Source organism: Austrofundulus limnaeus, unplaced genomic scaffold (genome assembly GCF_001266775.1).
Source record: "Austrofundulus limnaeus strain Quisiro unplaced genomic scaffold, Austrofundulus_limnaeus-1.0 Scaffold99, whole genome shotgun sequence".
In the NCBI taxonomy this organism is placed as follows: Eukaryota; Metazoa; Chordata; class Actinopteri; order Cyprinodontiformes; family Rivulidae; genus Austrofundulus; species Austrofundulus limnaeus.
The window spans coordinates 344613-360858 of record NW_013952501.1 but is presented as its reverse complement, the minus strand read 5'-3'; the positions used below and the strand labels follow the sequence as shown (position 1 = coordinate 360858).

Genomic DNA, 16246 nt, shown 5'->3' with positions numbered 1-16246 from the left:
AGAGGCTAAGGTTGTGTATTTATGTTACAAACTATCAGTTCAGATGGGTTCAAATTTAAAGACCTAGGGCCTCATGTATCAACGCTCTTTTCCACGCAAAACTCCAGGTGTATCAAAACTGTATCAAAACTGAAATGAACGTGGAAATGTGCGCAGCCCCCACAGCCAAGGGCGTAATCACCATCTTAAAAGTGTGGGGGACACATTTTTTTAAGTGTCTTTTTTTTCTACTTCGGCCAAAAAAAGTTTCCCAAATCTTAAATCATTTGATTGTGCAGGGATAAAACATACCCACCACAAATGCAGGAAATAATTTGCATATAAAGGCGTGTCAGGGGAGGTGTCTCACCGGCGCTCAGTTCCACGTTGATTGTAACGTACATAAGAAATGTGCGTGGATTCTGGTGTACGCACGGTTTAATACATCAGGTTTTTTATGACCGCGCGCCATGTTTCAGTAAAGGCCCTMTCACACTAGACAACTTATGAAACACTTTTTATGTCTTAATTGCTAATAAGTTATATATTTGATCAATTTGTTTGAATTACATTATGTACACACCCAAAATAAGCTTCCTGTTTTTTTTATTCTATCTTCAACGTAGACATCTTTAAAATGTTCATAAGTTGGCACAAGTTGTRTAGTGTGACAGGGCRTTAAGAAAACCCCACAAGTCTTTGTACATGAGGCCCCTGGAGTTTTGAGTGGAAAAGAGCATAGGCGAGGTTTTTGTGCGTATGCWCCYTTGATGCATGAGGTCCTGCTGGATCACAGAAACAAGGACGATCAACATAAAGGTGTTGAACTAATAAAGCATAAACTCAAAGAATATAGTAGGTCTCAAGTCACTTTTATTAGGATTTTTTAGTTAAACTCGCCCTCCGCCAGTATTTGTTTTTCTTGGTCAAGTTTTGATCATAAGAAAATTTTTAATATTTCAAAAATAAAAGCCAGTTAAAAAATCATGCACAATAAAATAGCCACAGTATAAAAAGTGTAAAAAGCTAAAAGTTACAATTTATTTATTTTGATCTGGCCTGTTACATGACTGTACACTGTCTGCACTAAACAAGGAAATATCAACATAAAAGGCTCTTCTTGACTTAAAACAGTCTGTGGGAGGCTTCTAACATAAGTGTTCATTGTTACTGAAACAAAGTGCAGTTCTGCAGCGCCTCTGTGGCAGATCTGTACTGGAGGACGTTGTTATAGAAACAAGTCAGCTCCTCGCGCACGGTCTTGGCAGCCTTTCCCTTGTGGCTCCGGTACTTCATGGAGAGCAGTTTGGAACACAGGTAGTGCAGCCAGAGCACGTTAGTATGGGGGTTGTAAGTGATCCAGTCYTTTCTTCAAAGAAAGCAAAAGAAATTGTTAAAGTCGCCTATAACAGTTGTAAGTGATGGTTTAAACAGAAAAGTKTTGGTTAGACACATGCATGAGTGATTTCACCACTGACCCATTCTCCTGTCTCATCAGTCTGTAGATTTCAAACTGGTAGTCTCCCTGACCCTGGAASAGCTCCTCGTCATTTGAGATATCACAGGACACAGTCAGACCATCTAAAGACAAGTTGAATCGTTCAATCAATTTTTTTATTACCTAAATCAGTGTTTGCAACAGTAATCAGTGAGTAGCAGGTGGAAAGAAAGGAAACAAATACTGACCGATTTCTACCCTGGAGAGAGAATAGTCGATGATGCGAACCAGCATGCCTTTGGTTTCCACACTGTGAGCCGTTCCATTGAGAAGAAAGCTTCCTGTCTTCTCATTGGTTGTTTTAACCAGGACATTACCCCAGTGGAGGTCCCTGAATTAAGTGGAAAAGGCTTGTAACTGTTTCAACCATACAATAGATCGCGCATTGTACTGATGCAAACATTTTATAACGTGACTACATCAGCAGCATCACCTGTGTTCGAAGTGCAGCGTCTGCTCAGCAACAGCCAGCGCAGCAGTGACTTGATGAAGGATGCTCTTCGCTATGCCTAATGATGCCAACTTCACAAAAATGCCAACCATGAATMAAAGGATGCACCGGTTAAATTAGGTAACTTATTTAATTGTTTTATTTCGATTTATTTATTATAGTAATGAGACTTTTTATTCTTCACCTTTCCGTTGCTGTTCTCTAAGTCAGCGCCTCCAAACTCAAACTCCAGGATGATGAARAGCTGAGCATTTTCAAAAAAATCTAAGCAAAGACACAATGAAACAGACCGAAACAGTGCTTTAAATCATTCTGAGGATGAAGTCAGATTATTAGAAAATTTGTAATGAACGTCTAGTACTTGGGTGTCCAGTCTTGGTCCCCAAGGGCCACTCTCCTACATGTTTTAGAAGTTTTTCTGCTCCAACACTCCTGATTTGAATGAATGGGTGATGAACAGGCTTCTGCAAAACCTGAAGGAGTTTAATTTAGTCAATGAATCAGGTGAGTTGGAAAAAAAACAACAAGTAAAACATGCAGGATAGCTGCCCTAGAGGACCAGGATTAGACAACCCTGGTCAAGTATAAGTTATACGCAGATAAACTGCATCTCAAAGGACTCTTATTTTCTTTAAGCCAACCTGGTCTATCATTCTCAGAGCCTTTGCGTTTGTCAAACGCATCCCAAGCTTTCAGAAAATCTGCCGGGTAGCTGCCTTGAACACAGTGAAGACTGCGAGAAAAGAAAACATACAAAGTGACAAAACCATACTGAAACACTAACGAGCYCAAAAACAAAAAAAGAGAGACAACTCACTCGATGAGTCCAATAAAACCGTGAGTTTGGTTCTGCTGCTTCTCTTTAAGACTGCTCAGCTCCCTGGTAGAAAACAAAACAAAATATGCTGCTCAGTGTGGCTCAGCTGGACTTCTTTGAAGTGGTTTATGRTTCATTAAATGGAAACAATGTATTCCAGCAAATAAAACCATGTGATGTGAAATTAGTTTGAGTTCCACCTACTTTGAGATAATGATTTCATGGAGGATCTCTCCAAAGGTCTTCTGGTCCTCTCCGTTTACCTTCTCTCTGCCCTCTACTGGAATGATCTGAAAATAAAAGCAAGTCGATTAAAGCAGAAGTTCAGGGGTCACATTGATAAAGCTTGTTCACGCACAAAACGGAGACTTGAATACGCCACTTTTCACACAAAGCTTCTGAGTTATAAAACTCAAACTTAGCGTGAAAATGTGTGGTCCCTCAGCCAGCTCTGACCCAGGCGTACGCTCATTTTGGAGACAGGAAGCAGGTGGTGAGGTGATGAATTATAGCCACACTTTAATGATCACTGTCAGATATTTAATTTCACTTCATAATCAGACTTGGATTTTAGATCAACTTTATCATAAGCTTTCTTAACAGTATTATGCTTCTGCTGGTGAGAAATAAGGACCTTTCAAAGAAAAAAWGACATTCTAAGCCAATTTAAATCTTAAATAAAAGTTCACACATCTCCATCCAGCTCCTTTCACCTCAGACGACCCTGACCCACAGACCCCTCCCCGACAAGAGAAAATTCAACAGCAGAACACAACAGAAATAAGGTATCAGGTTCACTTTTTCCAAATCTGTATTCCTCACGTAAGCACGGGCCGGTAGTGGTGAGCCAGATAACAGTGCAGGCTGCACCACAAAGCCGGAGAAAAAGAGTGGTAAACTTATTTCTAGCGGTTGGGGCAATAGTTGGGTTATTTAATTTTATCTATTGTTTTTTTAAACGTCCTACAGGCTCTGAGAGAAAATAAATTTGAAGACAAGGTTTTGAAAACATCTGTGTGATTGCTCTAAACATCTGTAATCCTGCAAAATGAGGGAAAACCTGTGTAAATTACAATCTGTCCATGTGAGCAGTCAGCACCGTCCTCCAGATGCACGACAGAGCYCATGCCTGAGCCAGCCAATGGCTTTTGTTGACATTGATAAGCTGACTGATTTAAATACACCTTAACATTCATGAGGTACTTTGCATTGAGCATTTATGGTTGAGTGTGGGCGTGTAGAGGGCAGAACCTGAGGCGAGACCTGAATTGAGACACAGCCCTTGTGAGAAAACTCTGAGGTGCAGCTGTGATCTATGAAGAAAAATTGCTTGAAGGTGTGCATGCACATGGATTTATAAATCTGATTTTTTTTGGGCATACAACATTTTTTCTTTTCTGGTTGTATGCACACTTTTAGTATGAATTCTGTGCAATCTTTTATAAAAATGCCCCAGATCTTTAAAAATGTGTTTCTGTGGAAACATAACTGATTCTAATTGGATTGTTGATTTAACAGCTAGTTCAAGTGCCTACGGCCATTTGCACTTACAAACACAGGTATAAATATATGTAAACAACTGTGTAATGAGAAACTGACAAGAATGTAAAGATGTATAAAATAGCACACAAACTGCATTCTAATTTTTTGTTTGTTTGTTTGTTTTAAATCAGAGTTTAAAGACAACAACGATTCTTTTTGGTATTTTTTAATTTACTGTTATTTAACCAGAGAAARCCCTTTGAGATTGCAGATCTCTTTTGCAACGGCAGCCTGGACCTGAAGGCAACCTATTGRARGTTATTGGTCTTGCTCAAACTAGCTGTTTGCTCATTAATCCTGTTAAAATTAAAGTATATTTCTCCAAGCTGAGGTCGCTCYAAGAACCYTCTACAACAGGTAAGATATTAAACACTCACAATCTTTCCACAGAAACCCACTTTAAAAGACTTTACTTGTCCCTTTGACTAAAAAAAATACACTGGGTGTATTCAGACCAGCCCAGTTTAGTCTGATTAACTAGAGTTAATCGAACTCTAGTTTGTTTGCAGAAGGGTGAATGCGTAATTAAACCCTGATGTGGACCGAAAAAACGAACTCTGGTCCACCTGAAAACCTAAGTCTCAGTTCGGTTGAAGCAAACTCTGGTGCGGTTCGATTGCATGTGTGAACGCAAAGCGGACCGSAGACRGCTCCAAAAGCAGGAAGCYGACTACACAGGTCATTCTGAGTAGTAATAAAGTTACTCATATCTTGTAAATACCTCACTCGATGCCTGTATGAAGTGGACATTCACTGCTGTGAKGTTGGACGCACAGAACAGGTTGTTCACAGGTTTTAGTTTGTTTGACAAAGTACAGAATGCGAACCGCACCAACTGAAAATGTAAACAACTCCTGCAATTTTGGTTCCCAATTGAACRGAGTCTACTGGACCAGTGTGGTTCCCAAAGTTGGGGTTGGAACCCTTTTGTGGGTCACAAAACATCAAGTGAGGGTCCCCAGATGGTTTCTAGACAACAATCTACTGTAAATGAAGAAATAAAATGCTAATGGGATGTTTTCATCATGATTATTGTATTTTTTTAAATAATAATCATAAAATCAGTGTTGTAGTTATTAGTTTTGTTGTTATTATTCCCATGTTTAACAGAATTATTAGCAAAGTTTCCATAAGCAAACGTAATATCTGGGGTCACGAGTGCCTGCAACTGTTATTTTGTGGGCTGGAAGCTAAAAAGTTTGAAAAGCACCGTACTAGACTATCGTGTGAATATGACCATAAATACTGAACATATCTGAAAAGAGTTAAGTCTCTGAAGCTGGTCATAGAAGTGYGTTTCCTACAGTAAAATCTGTATACTTATAGTAAAACTTGGCTGATAGAATACAGTTAATTCACATACTTTGAGTGCCACAGTGTCTCCTGAAGAACTGGTGGTTGAGAAGACCTCACCAAACGTCCCTTCCCCAATCTTCACACACCGTTTCATACGGTGAGGTTGAACACACTCTTCCCAGGGCAGAGGGTGCTGCTGGCCGCACTCGGCATACACCTTCTCTGCATCCGACAGATCGGCATCGTCACATAAAGGCTACAACAGAATATATTTTTTGGAGGGAAATAGGTTACACACACATAAAGAGGTTGCAGATTGCCATCAGACTCACTGAGAAAACACTKTGTGGCAGTAAGCTGCTCTACAAGCTTCAAGTGTTTTGTACCAAAGATTGRTGCTGCAGCAGCTGTGACCGGAGGCATCTAGGGAGCATCGCACGCAATGGGGTGGCAAAGAGATCCCGGCTGATGTCCGCTAACTCYCACTTTGTTGTAGAGCAATACTTTGACGAAGTCGACGGAGTGAGTTGTACTAATCACAGGGGAAAAGAAAKCGATAATCATGTGGACAGTTATACTTGAAGTTCTTGAACTATGAGAATAAAATCTTACTGGTCATAAACGCAGACGGCCTGAGCAACGTCCTTACCTTTACGATGAACAGAGAGGGAAGCTTTGAGTCGGCTCCAGGTGTGTGTGCTGGGCGAAAAGTCAGCGAACAGAGACAAACCGCTGAGCTGATTTGCTTTTATTGGGGTGGAGAAATTTGCTGTAGTTCCCAACTCCTACAAACAGAACGTAAAACACAGATGAAGTTATTGGGACAGAATTCATTATCATGGAGTGGCGGATGTGGATGGAGTCCCTCGGCCCTCGGATTGTCCCTCGTGTTTGGACGGAGCGCCTGGGGTGGACTTGCCAGCATGGACGCATGGCGGTGGGAGCCGGGACGGAGCGACTAATCTAACAAGTGATGCGTACCATCTTCCCTGTTGCCTGTTTGGATCAATATCAGCCATGCCCCGTTTTTCGGTTGAGGATCAAACTGGAGCTACTGGTTTTGGTGAGCATGCTCGTGTCCGACATGGTGGGAACCATGTTATTCAAGCCTTGAAGCGTGCGCCATTCAGCGAAGAAAAGAACAGCAAGCTACTGACTGGCTTCAGAACCTCACCTGATCGGGTAGTAATTTCGGCCTATGTTACTGTTTTTCATGGAATGACATTCCTCAAAACATAAAGTCCTTTTCAAAACTACAGCCCTTTAAGAAGAATCTTGTCTGCCGTCTGCTGGACACTTTTTGTTGAGCTCATATTTAGACGTCCTATTTTGCAAATGCTGCCTTTTTGAAATTTGGTATGCTTGTTTGTCTTTGTGTCTATGGTGTATAATGATGTGATTGTGATGCTGTAATTCTGAGTGTTTATGTGCTGCAGAACAGGAACCTGCTGTAAAACAGCAATTATGCCGAGTCAGGCTTGATTTTTAATAATCTTTTCCTGTTAAACAAATTTTTCATAAGCAAATATGAGAAAGGGTTTATTACTTGGAAAGCTTTAGAAAAGAAAAGAAATGTCTGTATTTAAATTTAAACATGTTACTGAAAATTAAAATTGCTATATTTTGTTTTGGGAGCAAACAGCCAATGAGATGGCCTGTAAGTGTAACATGAATCTAATGGTTCAGACCTGACTAATCTCTCAGAGACACTTCTTTCARCATCTGCATGAAATGGCTGCAGCAGCTAAAAATGGTTGTTGAGTGACCTAAGCAATTTTTTAAAATTTATTCAGTGTCGTTTGTTTGAGGATTTGCAGAAGTTTTTTGTGGACTCTGTTCTTACCGTTGGCTGAACGTGCCATGTTGAGGTCAGCTCACTGATGCTGCATTCTCCCGCCTCGGCGCTGCCCGTTTTTGCCGCCCTGCCCCTCAGCGTCCCGCCTTTGTTCTTCCACCGATTCACGCTCATTCCYCTCACGCACGCCTTTCTCGCAGTCCCAGTTTGGTGTTTGGAGATACTCCTCCTCCTCTTCTCTTTAGGAACCAAAAACGATCTGTCCTTTTTGGAGACATGCTCGTGGGATTTCTCAACATTTTGGCTGGAGGCCGTTTTTAAGCGGGTAGAGCGTTTATACTTTGTAGTAATTTCTAAGGAGGCAGTGTTGTCTTTGTCATCACACTCAGACTCTTGGACAGTCTTRGTTTGCTCATCGCTGGCTGATTTAAACTCATCTGTTGATGATTTATGGGGAACATCTTTAGGCTGCAGAGTTTTTTTTAACTGTTTTAGGGGTGGACGTTCCTCCTCCAGCTGTGAAGTCAGCACTGAAGGCTTTTCTGAATCAGCACACTTTTTCTTTGCTGCTGATGTTTTCTTTGACTTTCTGAGAGACACTACACATCCCTCCCTTTCAGGCTGCTTGGTATCTTGATTTAAAGGTTTCTCAAAAGAATCACCAGCCTCTTTTTGCTGAGCAAAACCTTTAAGATGCAGATTTTGTGGTTGCTTCTTCTGCAACACAACAGAGCATTTCTTAGAAACATGTTTATTGTTTGAAGCTTTAGCATCCTCGTCAGTAAACTGTGTTTGGACTGTAGTACTAGATGCTAACTTTGTGTCCATGCTAATCTCATCACTGTGGTCTCTTTTCACTGTTTTTGACTGCTCCATGCCTGTTTTAATGTTTGAGCATTCAGCTGACTTCTTACAGTCATCTGATGGTGAACCATTCACTGAAGCCGACTGGTCATAAGTACTTGCTGATTTTAAGTAATCACCGTTTTCATTATTTGTCACAGAAYAACATGTTTCTGCTAATGACTGAGGAAAAGCAACATTTTGACTGCCGTCCACAAACTGAAGCAGTTCTTCAATTCGCTGGCTTTTGGCTGAGCTAGACTGCTCCAAACAGGATGAGTAGGTTGTCTGACTACAAAGCTGAGTCACAGGGAGGAAGGATAATCTCTCCAGCTGAACTTTGCAGCGCTGGCTCAGACATTTTCTCTTCAGAGCCTCAGTTAGCCACTCTAGCCCTCCTGCTGCAGACACAAAGTGATTGCTGTCAGTCATTTCACTGTCTGCAGAGAAAACATCTCCACTGAGTAATCCAACATCACAGTTGGCCTTCGAGTCTCCACTCGGGTTTTTGTCTCCTCCACTGCAGCTACCTCCTTTAGACTCAGTATTTAAATTAGGAGGTTGCACTTTTATGAGCTGCAGCCTCTCATCTAAACATACAGATGGCGATGTAGACTGTGGCGGTGAGAAGGGCTGCCGGGGTGAAATCAGGTCTTCTTGAAAAGTGTTTGAGATACAGATACAGCTGTCCGACACAGATGGAGAGTTGGCCTGACGTCGAGGAGCAAACGTTTTAGAGCGTCCCTGTTTGGCAAAAGAGGCTGCTGAGGGCGTGGAGCAGAAGATGGGCTGCCTGGAGCAGGGTCCCAAGACGTGGTCGCCCGACTCATTGAGGGATATTTCTCGAAAGGGAATGTTTGTAAAGCTGGAAGCTCTCACAGTGTTCACTGAGCTATCTGTACTTGATAGCTTAACCGCTGGCCGGTGCCTCCTCCTCCTGGATGGTCGGTGAATCCCGCTGGGACCAAACATTCCAGAGGTAAAGTCATCTGAAGAGTCAAGCGTAATTAATCTTGCTTTAGGGGGTTTGGTGGAAGCTGCACATCTTCGACGGGTTACGAAACGACCAGCAGATGCATAGCGACCACTGACAAAGAGAAGTAAATAAAAAAAAATGCAATCTTCACAGCAGAGTCACAGATACTCTCGGCCATTTTTATAATGACACCAACAACCTGACAAAAACCTACTTGGAGTTGTTCATTTTCGCAGAAGGTTTCCGGCCTTTAGGCGCAGATGATTCCTTTTCACTTTCACTGCTGACAGAGAGGACCTGACCTCTCTGACTCCTGAGAACAGGTGCAGACGCAAGACGGCTTTTCCTGTGAACACACAAAAAATTTCAGAAAAGCAGAAATCAATGCTGAAACTGCACAATTTAAAAAAAACTCTCCATGCCAGCAAAAGTCTCAAAGAATAAATCTTATTCCAAATTGTTAACAACAAAAAAGAAAGTTTTATTATAATGAAATGCACCTATTGTTTTTTTTTAAACGATTAATTTATTTTAGCTGCAGATTAATCTCCAGACCTGGTGTTCTGATTCTGAACAAAAGGCTGAGGCTTGAGAGGGGAAATGTTCTCTTCACTGTCACTCTTCTCAGCCAGACGTAGTTTGGCTTTTCTCTTGGCAGAACGCACTTTTCTGCCTCTGCCTGCCTCTGTGTGCTCCTCTCTGTGAAACAACAAACCAGGGAAAATGTTCTGTTAAAAAAATACCCATACACTTGCAAATGTTTTTCCCCCTGTGAAATTACAAACAAACGATGTTCTAAAAAAAAACAGAGCGCTCAGCAAAATATTTACTTTTTTCTTTATATTGACTATTTTTAGTCTTAATAATTTGTGTATTGCTGGCTGGGACTTTATGACTAAATAAAACCATAATAAACACAGAGTTTCAGTATTTTAGTCTAAGATATGAACTACAATAAATAAATAAATACATTTTAATTATTGCAGTTCTTTCTAACCATAATGACCTTGTTATTGCTAAACAAGCTGAACAGGTTAAACTATGTTGTGAAGTAGGCTGCACATATTGATGTAATGTGAACACACCGGGTCTTCTTGGAGGGTTTTGCGGGTTGGAACACGGACACATCCTCGTCACATGATGGGGTGCTGTCGAAGGCCGTTCTACGGTCCTCCGGTAAAATCCAGGCGGGTATCTTCCGCCTCTGTTTACCGTAGGTCTTCAGAAGTACCGGCTTTGAATGCTTCGTGCTCATAATTTCACCTGTGGGCGACAGATAACGAACCACACCGGTCTAAAAAAAAAATAATAATAAACTTCACTTACTAAATTCAGGTAAAGCAATCTAGCTAGCGTTGCCAAACAAAAACAAGAGTAAAAATCTCAACAATTTATCCGCACTGACTCACGAACTTTGCGAGCCTCCTTCGCGAAACATCTAAAAATGGCAGATTATATGCATTAAAAAAAATAACATCGCCATTTGTACTTACGCAGATTGAAACAACTTTTTTTTTTCTTATGAAAACCTAAACCTCTCGCGCTTCCAGTTCAAAATGACGCATCCGGATGATTGGTCGATAGGTTGTGTCCCTGTCAGAACAGCGCCGCCTGTCGGCCTGGAGAGGAACTGCACATAAAATACATCAGGTTGAGATTAGATAGATAGATAGATAGATAGATAGATAGATAGATAGATAGATNTAGATAGATAGATAGATAGATAGATAGATAGATAGATAGATAGATAGATAGATAGATAGATAGATAGATAGATAGATAGATAGAATGACCACCAGGGGTCAGTATTTTATCAGATTTTACTGCCTTTCTTTCTTCAGCAGATTCAACAATGAAACTGCTAATTTCTATTTTTATATTTAATCACTTATTTAGGATGAACAATTTAAACTAATTCATAAAAAGATAAATTCATATAAAACTGTACATACACTAAATAAACAACTACCATCAATAAGTTTTATATTTAAAAAAAATCAGTCGGGCTATAAATGAACCTTCTTGCGTCTCTGTAGTATAGTGACGCATCTCTGCTCTGAAACCTTGAAAAAGGGGGAGCTGGAGCATCTGTCCAGACAGACACATCCAGGGTAGAAATAAAGACTTGTCTCACATGAGAATTCTCAGCAGTCATTAATACAAATCTAAAAATAATAAAGGTCCTCTGAGACAGCGACCAGCTGAGATTTATATGTTTTCAGCATACAGATGCATCTTTCCTGCTTCAAGAACTATATTTATTATGGAGCCATTTTCACARAGCACAGATGTACAGGACTTTTTGTTATGCTCTCAGATAAAGCACACATGTTTTTATTTAGACCTTCACCTCACCACTTCATCCTTGGGTACAGTGAACCACTAAGAAATTGAATATTATAAGCAAAGAAATGTGTGGTTTAAAACTTTTGCACAGGGCCATGACCTGCAATAAAGCAAAGCGACATTTGGTAATTAAAAATGGGTTGATATCAGTGTACAACTAAAATCAAAGCGGTAGTAGAAAAAAAAAAACAGACGAATGCAGTGATTTTATAGAGTGGGGGAAAAAAAGAGGAGCGTTTGTTTCCGGAGCAGCGTCTCCCGGTTCCACCCGCCCCCCCTGCCGGAGACCAGAGGCATTTGAGAGGAGGGAGGAGAAACAGAAACAAGCCAAGAGGGAGAAACGGAGGAGAAATAATAAAAAAAGGACCATCAGAGAGAGCCCACCGACGGAGGAGGAGGACGTGAACCCTCAGCAGAAAGAGAGGAGGTGAGAGATGTATTCTTCTTCGTTTGCGTGAATAATGCGGGGAAAGTTCCTGCCTCTGCGCGCTCCACGGAAAAAAAAAACACGAGAATAATAAAGATAATAGAAAAAAAAAGATGTGAGCAACTTTACTTGATATTACGACACATTAGCTGTGGAATGTGAGGGGCCCGCTGTGTTGGAAACTAAATCCGGGGGGAGGACGGCTGGTGGTTCTGGTCGAGAGGGGTGGGACGCGCCGGGGAGACGGGGAAAGGACTGGGGAGGCTGCAGCCGCAGATGGGGACATTTACAGGACCCTGTGTGCGTCTTATGGGGCTTATAGGGTCTTGTTTTTGTTGTGTCTGAACCGAAAGCTCTTGCCGGATAATGAAAGTCCGCAGCTGAGTGAACGCGGTGCTTTAATGTTGACTCGACCCCTCGGTGTGTCTTAGGGGCGAAACGCCTTAACCTAAATCATTTCACTATAACATGTTCTGTCTTTATGCCGAGGGCCTGTTTGCTGTGGAAAAAACTGCTCACCAGGATCCACAGTTTATTAATAGAACACCAAACACCACGCTACAACAWCAGCTTATGTCCTTTGCCCCTTCTTAAAACACCAGACTGTGTACTATGTATCATATTTATCTTCAATAATGAGCTTAAACTTGTTATTTTACTATTCTAAAGAATTGCACATGCAAGTACAGTGTTTATTTTGTAATGTGCTGTTTTATTTGTAGCATGCCTAAAGTTGCTGTATAGAAAAAAAAGCTAAATATTTAAAAATTTAGGTTGTGCTATAACAGTGTAAAGTAGTATCAGYAGTAGAAAAGCTTGAACTTGCAGGRGCTTGGCTGTTTTTGTTTCAAGAGTAAACACATAGCACCCAWCTCGCCCTATTTTCTCACTTGGCCAAGTCCATCTTGGTCCTCAAGCAGAGGTCTGGAAGTTTGAGGGTTCTGCTCAGAGTCTTAGGACTGTGGTCTTCTGGACGGAGGTCTTTGACATTTGTCCTGGGATCTGAGGGTCACAGCACCACGAGCTCTGATGAACACATGGGACTACCGAGGCCTCGACTTGTCACCCTTTCCTCTTTCAGACCTTCTTTCTTTAGCTTCTCGATCTTCTTCCAGATACAGTCATAGGATTGCTGTATGTGTCACCTCTAGCTTCTTCTTCTGTAGCATGTCGACCACCACATGTCCGGTTTGTTTGCCACAGTATCTTAGCTCTGTTATCTCATTCACGGGGTCATCCACTTTGCACAGATGTTCTTGCATACTATTCTAGCCACTTGGTTGCTGAGATCTGTGTGCACCTTTGTGTTGGACTGGTACGGTAGATCCCATCATCTYTTGCTCTTGTGCTGCACTGATTAGTGTCTCTGTTCTGTACTTCTGTCCATCCCTCTCTAGAAAGTAGGATTTGTTGATATCAGATACCTCTTCATTCTGATGGTACACACTGTAGCAAGGGCTTGTCTGTCCATGATGTCTCCTGTGTTTCCTTTTCTACATTAGCAGTTCATTAATGAGGACCTTCTTTTTGATGTCCTTATAATGACTGTTGTCCACTATTCTTCTTCCTCATTTCTCTGTACAGTCTCTGGGTAGTTGTGGTGAAATGCTTGGTGCATCACGAGGAGCCTTTGTMTCTTGATGTCAGTGGCTTCTGTCTGTACTCATGTGCTTATCATTGTGCACCCATGCATTTCTGTGTCCTTGCCTAGGGTTCAGTTAAGGTTAGGGTTAGAGCCAGTGGTCAGAGGTTACGCTTAGAGTTGGATGTCAGGTCTAGGTGTTTGACGTTTAAAATTAAGGGTTTGGAGGACAGGGTTGGGTATTAAACTATCTTCAAACTACAGAAGGTATCAGTTATAACACTTAAGTTGAACAAATCATTAATAGTAGGCTGACTGTCAAGGTGAGAACGAAGAGACCTGTTACAGACAACTTATTTTTGAACCCATCAGTGTTTTGTTTTTTTAGGGATCAAAACTGAAAAAAAAAAAAGTATCAAAGTAAGAATGAATCTGTAGCCCATTCTGAATTTCTGCTGATCACATCTAAAAGCTGAGTTAATGAGTGTTGTTGCTTTTAGGGATGTCCTGATCCAGATTTTTTGGCTCTCGATACAATCCGATTTTTTTAATGATTAGTCTTTCCGARARCYATCTGATACRGATCCGATAGCTTTYTTTCTTTCCAAGTGACAAGGTTGGTAGRATTAAAGRGAGCCCTGCTGTTCCCACCACGAGAAACATCCAGTTTGCAGATTTTGCAAGATGCAGTTTCAGCATCATTGTTTTCCATTGAAAAGTGTTCCCACACTGTYGACATGGTTGCATACTTGTGTGCGTCTTGACTTCTTAACGGCAGCTGTAAAGCACGACGATGCTGAAAACTGTCGTGAAAACTGGATCGGCCCGATCGCATGAATAAATCCGATTCTACCCGATTTTCAAAAAATGTTCATATCTGCCACCGATACGATACTGAGTATCTGATCAGGACATCCCTAGRTGCTTTGTGAGTCTGTCATGTCTGCAACCGAGCCAAGTCATATGGCTGTACTGTTGAACAGGAACAGGATGAGAAATCATCACCGTTTCAAGCTTGTCGACCAGCAGGGAAACTGGTGTAAACATTAAAGTGGTCTGTGCCAAATGTAAAGAAACACCCACTGCGTGTTGAGAACCTTTCAGTTCTGTACCTCAGTTTAAAGATTTTTTTTAGATAAGTCCAAGTAATTCAAACGTCTGCATCGCCTTTTGACAGCCTACTAAATGGAATAGTTTTATAATAGGACCATTTTATATAGAGAACCAACGTTCTCTGTGTTGGGCTACAGTTTCAATCAGAAAAAGACTCATTGTGAAARGGACATTGATAAAAGAGTGTATTCTCTTGACTTGCATGTAATAGTCTGCAGCGACAGTCCACGCAGAGGGCGGTGCGAAGGCTTGCAGTGGTGCTTGCTTGGTGCTGGCTAGATGTGGCTAGGTAATCATTTCCACACTTCCTCMGCTTCTTTCTGCCAGCTCGTTCAGATAATACGTCTGTTGTTTGTTTAAAACAAACATGGAGCCTCCTAGCTGCTTGTTCATGTGTTGTGATTTAAACAATGTGGAAAACTTTCCTGTTTTTCTCTAAGACAGGGAGGGGGACCAGAGAGAGCGTATGTGTGTTGTGGGCAAATAATTGTTTTCTAAAGAAAGCAGTTCAGGAAAATCATTGATTTAACTTTGAGATGAAGTGGGTTAGTTTGTTTTGTAGTCGGGTATAAACTTGTAAAATCATTTCTTGTTAGTATAATGTGTGTTTCGATAAGTGTAGCCACTGAAGTTGTTTACAAAAACAAGAATTACCAAAGGAGCTGTTTTTTTTTTCTGGAGTGCACCACTGAGGTTTCTCCTCTTGCCCTCCCTGCTTGTTTTTCCTGGTTACGCAGGCTTGGAGGGGTTCGTTTTGCATCTCATTTGCACTGATGCACACCCTCCTTGTGTGTAAAGTTTTTAAGTGTACTGTGTTCATAAAATTCAGCTGTTCAAAACTGTTGTGAACAAAACCCAAATAAAATAATGCAATAAATGTAAAAAAAAAAAAAAAAACATTTCGTCGTACTGCTTTGTGAGCTCATAATTGCTGTTTTGGCCTGTGATTGTGGTGATTTCATTTCATTTTCTAAGGTTAATGCTGTGGCTTTGGTTTGGCGAGTTAATTTGTGCAAAGCCACAAAATTGAATGTGTCACCGGCTGCACCACCGTAGTGGAAATGCCGCACTGTCATCCATGTCCTGCCTTTTTGTCTCACCTCCCTTTCCGTCGGTCTCCTCTCTTGCTCTTCATGCAGACCTGGTCTTGGTCTGCAGTGGGTGAGCTTGTGTTTGTGTGGAGCAACATGGTGTCTTCGCTAATGGGTTAAGGCTCCTGGTCTATTAAGGTGGTTTATTTTCTGCCCTTCTTCCTATTTCCTGCCCCCGTTTTCTGACTTCATCCTTCTTTTCCCTTGTCACTTAACCCCCCCCCCCCCCTCTTAGCATTTCTGTAAGACATCAGGAGTTGCTGAGTGTGGAAAAAGTGACTTGGACATTTTATGGGCTGAGTTTTGGCCCAAGCGTTGCAGACTGTTCCCATGTGCCTGTTTGTTTGGCTCTGCTTTTAAGAATGTGCCTCAGTTTCAAAGCAGCTCCTCCTCTGCATAGCTTCTGTTGCCTCTGTAATGGGCAAAAATAAGAGACACACCTGCATCCCATGTACACAAAATACACACACCATTATATGTATGTGTGTGT

At 41.4% G+C, this 16246-nt stretch overlaps 2 protein-coding genes across 6 annotated transcripts in view; one reads left to right on the top strand and one right to left on the bottom strand.

Moving 5' to 3' along the window:
- Positions 1-832: 832 nt before the first annotated feature.
- haspin (histone H3 associated protein kinase) lies at positions 833-10780 on the bottom strand. 2 transcript variants are annotated; one of them, XM_014013226.1, is made up of 16 exons: positions 10691-10780; positions 10283-10460; positions 9753-9896; positions 9412-9543; positions 7427-9308; positions 6233-6368; positions 5970-6115; positions 5651-5839; positions 2950-3035; positions 2746-2808; positions 2570-2661; positions 2113-2192; positions 1911-1999; positions 1666-1808; positions 1458-1560; positions 833-1348 (listed from the first exon to the last, which is right to left on the bottom strand). In XM_014013226.1, exons 2-16 carry the CDS (start codon positions 10450-10452, stop codon positions 1147-1149), a joined length of 3657 nt encoding a protein of 1218 aa, XP_013868680.1. In that variant the 5' UTR covers positions 10453-10460; positions 10691-10780; the 3' UTR covers positions 833-1146. The 2 variants fall into 2 exon arrangements, with proteins under 2 accessions (XP_013868680.1, XP_013868681.1); XM_014013227.1 differs by lacking the exons at positions 833-1348; positions 1458-1560; positions 1666-1808; ... (1 more) ...; positions 2113-2192; positions 10691-10780 and adding an exon at positions 2199-2401 and having other exon boundaries at positions 10283-10591.
- A 1000-nt stretch (positions 10781-11780) lies between these two features.
- apbb2b (amyloid beta (A4) precursor protein-binding, family B, member 2b) overlaps positions 11781-16246 on the top strand; it is a 42841-nt gene continuing 38375 nt past the window's right edge. For 2 of the 4 annotated variants that reach the window (XM_014013221.1, XM_014013219.1), the window contains exon 1: positions 11781-11970. The gene's annotated coding sequence lies outside the window, so the exon portion shown is untranslated. The remainder of the gene's footprint in view (positions 11971-16246) is intronic. The other 2 variants (XM_014013223.1, XM_014013220.1) reach the window with 1 other exon arrangement.